This window comes from Amphimedon queenslandica, unplaced genomic scaffold (assembly GCF_000090795.2).
Source record: "Amphimedon queenslandica unplaced genomic scaffold, v1.1 AMPQUscaffold_10009_Cont17693, whole genome shotgun sequence".
Classification (NCBI taxonomy): domain Eukaryota; kingdom Metazoa; phylum Porifera; class Demospongiae; order Haplosclerida; family Niphatidae; genus Amphimedon; species Amphimedon queenslandica.
Genome location: NW_003549720.1, coordinates 1 through 4,234, shown reverse-complemented (window position 1 = coordinate 4,234; position 4,234 = coordinate 1). Strand labels below are relative to the sequence as shown.

Genomic DNA, 4,234 nt, shown 5'->3' with positions numbered 1-4,234 from the left:
GACTTCTGGAACTTCAGGCATTATCCACTAGACTACTGAGTCACTCCTAGGCTAGTGTTGCGTATTTATAGTTCAATTTTATTGCTACCCCGGCGTTTATTCGAATGCGGCTTCTATTTAAGGATTTACGGTACATTTGTTTATTCTGCATGCTCCAATGCAAGAGTACATAAATAAAAAAGAAAGTACATGTACATGTATGAGCTAATTATTATCCAAAAAAAATCAAAAAATTAAATAAATAAAATAATAAACAATAAGAAATAAAAAAATAAACCAATTGCATAATCGGAATCAGCTGAAACTTTCTACACAGCATAAGGACATCAATATGTATCAGAAAATGTAATAAAAATTTGAGGTGATTTCGGAGCCATTTTTTGGAAAAAACCATGGGCTATAGCCTTGGGTATTTTTCAGAATTTTGGCATTTTCTTAAAATGGCCGTAACTTGAAAAAAATTAAAGTCGGAATCAGCTCAAACTTTCTATACAGCATAAGGACATCAATATGTATCAGAAAATGTAATACAAATTTGGGGTGACTTCAGAGCCAATTTTCAGAAAAAACCATAGGTTTTACAATTTACATGTATGTAATATTAATGTATGTAGTTGTTTGAGCTAATTCTGAAACCCGAAAATAGCAAGTTAAAAGAGTATTATACTGATATAGATTTACCAGTATAGTGTCAGCAGGTAGTACAATGAAGGAGATATAGCCAACAAATAAAGATATTGAATCAACATTCGACAATAGCAAAAAATCAAAAGAGGGAGAGAGAGCAAGAGAGTGTGTGCTTATATTAGAGAATGATGTTCTAGAATGTTCTATTCAGGCAAGCCTGTGTCAGTACATATTGTGTAATAGTATAGTGTTAACAAGGTGCGAAAATGTGATTGTGTGGTAGAGGCATGCATGAGACATAAGTACTAATAATTATTATGTGAATGAACAGTAGTACTATTACTATTATTATTGATGTGATGCTTGTGTGTGTGTGTGTGTGTGCGCGTGTGCGTGTGTGCATGTACTAATACTGTACTTGTTTATAAATTATAACATACATGTATCTGTGTATGATAGTGCATATATTGAATGCGAGAATCTAATATACATGTACATGTACATACATACATGTACATACATGTACCGGTACATGTATGTAAATTATGCAATAATATAAAGTACCATCGGTTCAACTGATATGTGTCAGCCTCTAGTGCAGTAGGAGGGAACATTGATGAATGGACTGTGTGTAGTAAATTAGACGGAGTCTCTTTATATGATGAAATCCATTCCCCATTCTTTGTTAAGACCTGTATTTGTAATAAAATATATTTTTTAAGTTGCTTTAAAATTTAGCAAAAGGATCTGTACTATAGTACAGGGGAAGAAAAAAATTCTCAATTTTTATTATACTTTCTGATACATATACATGCACATTGGCCAAATTCCATATACACAATCTTATGTTGTTTATCAACTTTGAGCTGATTCAGAATTTTTTTACAAATTTTCTAAAGTTGCTCAAAAATTGAGCCAACAACCAAAGGCTATAGCAACATGTACATGTACCTGTAACTTTGGTCTATGCTCAAAAATGGCTAGGAGAGAATTCTCCATTACATTTTTATTGGCCCTTTATACTTTTGTACAGTACATGTGTTTCACCAACAACATAATTTTTACCACAAAATTGGCGACCATTAATGATGTGTGAAAAAATCCAATTTTGATCAAAATCAGCTAAAATGTGACAGTGCATTTTAATAACAATCTAATTTAAAATAGGACCAGAAATCAGTAATAATCAGCTAAAGATAAGTGAAATGCGACAGTTACTTACCTTCCATGTATTAACTCCATTGGTCCTTTTCAGACCAGGTAACAGTGAAGAAGTGTCCACCAGTTCCACTGATCCATTACAAAACTTCAATGCTCCAGCAATAACTGCTTCATCTTCTATTGGATTCATTGAACACGTTGAATAGACCAGTCTGCCCCCTGGCTTCAATAATTCCAGACCCCTCATCAGCAGTCTTAATTGTAATCTGCAAAATATATAGAGAAATGTCACAAACCACATACATGTACTGTACATGTAGCTAATAGTCTTTCGTAAGGTTAAAAATAACATTAAAATTAGCAAATAAATTACATTAAAAGTATCATATACCGGTTTATCTTTGTGGTGGAAAATTTTTGTGAATCTTGCATTTCTAAGATTTCGCAGAATTAAGTTTTGCGAATTGCTTGCAGACTGCACCACGTGGCAATGGAGAGCAGAATTTCATGGCAAAAAATTTTCGCGACTGATTACAAACCATGAAATTCACAAAAATATTTTACCAGGAAAATAAACCGGTATGCGGTATGAGGGCAATTTTTTGAGACAACCAAACAGCAAATGTTGGTAATATACATTATACATGTACAAAGTATTGATACAGTACATTACCTGTGTAGTGATAATGGTGTACTAGAATTCCATGATCTCCATATTGTTGGATTCTTTCTCATAGTACCATCACCACTGAATACAGTAATAAGAAATGAATAAGACAAAATAACATTAACAAAATTAATGTACATGAATAATATGCACATGTTGTACATGTACCAAATTCTAATAATAAATAAATGTAGATTATAAGTATACATGTATATGTAAATGTAAGTAATGTATTCAATACAGTTAATTACATCATCAATTCACCATATACATGAAAGAAATGCTACAACTTCATGTACACGTACATGCATACCCAGGGTTTCCCACAAAGTATGCTAAGTTAGGTAGACAATATGTTTGATGAGCTGACAAGCACTACGATACAGTAAATGTACATGGCATTTGGAGCAACTTTTTAAAAATCATAACAAAATCCAAACTTGATCAGCGAAGTTGATAAACAAGATACATGTAACTGCATAATTACAGTATCAGGAAAAATTATAAAATGAAAAAATTTTCTCCTTCCAATTTTGGCAAAATCTGACCCGTGAACATGTACTATAGTACTTTGGCCCAATTTTTAGCAACTTTTAAAAATTCATAATAAAAATCCAATTTTGATCAAAATCAATGCAAACTGCAAACTTTCCATGCAATATAAGTACATATACATTATATATGTATAAGGAAAAAATATAAAAATGGCAAATTTTCTCCTTCTCAATTTTGGTAAAATTCGACCAGCAATGATCCTGTACTATAATAATACAGCCAACTTTTTGCAGCTTAAAAAACTTGTATAAAATCCAATTTTGATCGGAATTGGCTCAAACTGTCTACACAATATAAGTACATATATATGCATAATAAGAAAAATATATAAAGGGCAAATTCCTCCTTTTTAATTTTGGCTAAATTTGGCCTGTGACCCTTTTGGCCCATAATCCCAATTCACTATGGCAAAATCCTGTGGAAAACCCTGTGTATGCTGATATGATACTTACCTACAGGGGACATCACAGAGTACTCTGTCATACTGTAATGGAACACGTTTACCATCAACCTAACATACAAATAATAAAATCACATTCATGTACATGTACATGTACATAACTGTTGGTATTATTTGCTGGTATTTTATTTTAAAAGTGTAAAATTAAATTCCAATCATTAATAGTTAATGTGTGTATCAACAACACATGCCTAAACCAGCAAAATTAAATTCCTCATATTAAAAAAAATTTCTCTATTAGTAGGAAATTACAAAAAACTCTAACAAATATCACCAGTTATACCGTATAGCGGTTTTTTAAGGATAATAAATTTTGTAAACAACCCATATCCAGAAGTTTTCAGAATTAATTTTCTCAAATTTCTACTATTCTGCCATGTTTTACCATATTAAATTGATTTTCAAGGAATTTAATTTCACAAATCTTAAAAATCGTGAAATTCATTATCCTTGGAAAAAAGTAGCTATATGGTACAGTACTGTACAGTGCTTTTTTTCAAGGGCCATAAATTTTGTGGATTTTAATTTTGCGGATATAATTTTTGCAAATTTATGCCGTCTGCCATCTTGTACTGTATTAATTAAATTTTTGTGAAAGTAATTTTCGCAAATCTTTAAAAATCGTGGAATCTGCAAAATTTATTGCCCTAAAAAGGCCCCTATGGTATATCATTCATTCAATACTTACATTGTTATAGTAGAGTACTGGGAATTGGGTAGCATCATTATTAGTGATTATAAGACAGGGACTGTTCAATCTCTTG

General features: G+C 31.6%; 1 protein-coding gene across 1 annotated transcript; it reads right to left on the bottom strand.

The window, feature by feature from the left end:
- Window positions 1-731: 731 nt before the first annotated feature.
- Window positions 732-4,228, bottom strand: LOC109590444 (tRNA (cytosine(34)-C(5))-methyltransferase-like). Its single transcript, XM_020006365.1, has 5 exons — window positions 4,159-4,228; window positions 3,463-3,521; window positions 2,462-2,536; window positions 1,850-2,054; window positions 732-1,319 (listed from the first exon to the last, which is right to left on the bottom strand). The coding sequence occupies exons 3-5, from the start codon at window positions 2,521-2,523 to the stop codon at window positions 1,050-1,052; spliced, it is 537 nt and encodes a 178-aa protein (XP_019861924.1). The 5' UTR covers window positions 2,524-2,536; window positions 3,463-3,521; window positions 4,159-4,228; the 3' UTR covers window positions 732-1,049.
- Between the last annotated feature and the right edge of the window lie 6 nt (window positions 4,229-4,234).

Excerpts from the sequence above, each read along its gene's own strand:
- LOC109590444 (XM_020006365.1), bottom strand. The coding sequence starts at position 2,523 with ATGAGAAAGAATCCAACAATATGGAGATCATGGAATTCTAGTACACCA. Across the intron at positions 2,055-2,461 it reads ACACCATTATCACTACACAG|ATTACAATTAAGACTGCTGA; the intron begins GTAATGTACTGT and ends TATATTTTGCAG. Across the intron at positions 1,320-1,849 it reads ATGGAGTTAATACATGGAAG|GTCTTAACAAAGAATGGGGA; the intron begins GTAAGTAACTGT and ends TTACAAATACAG.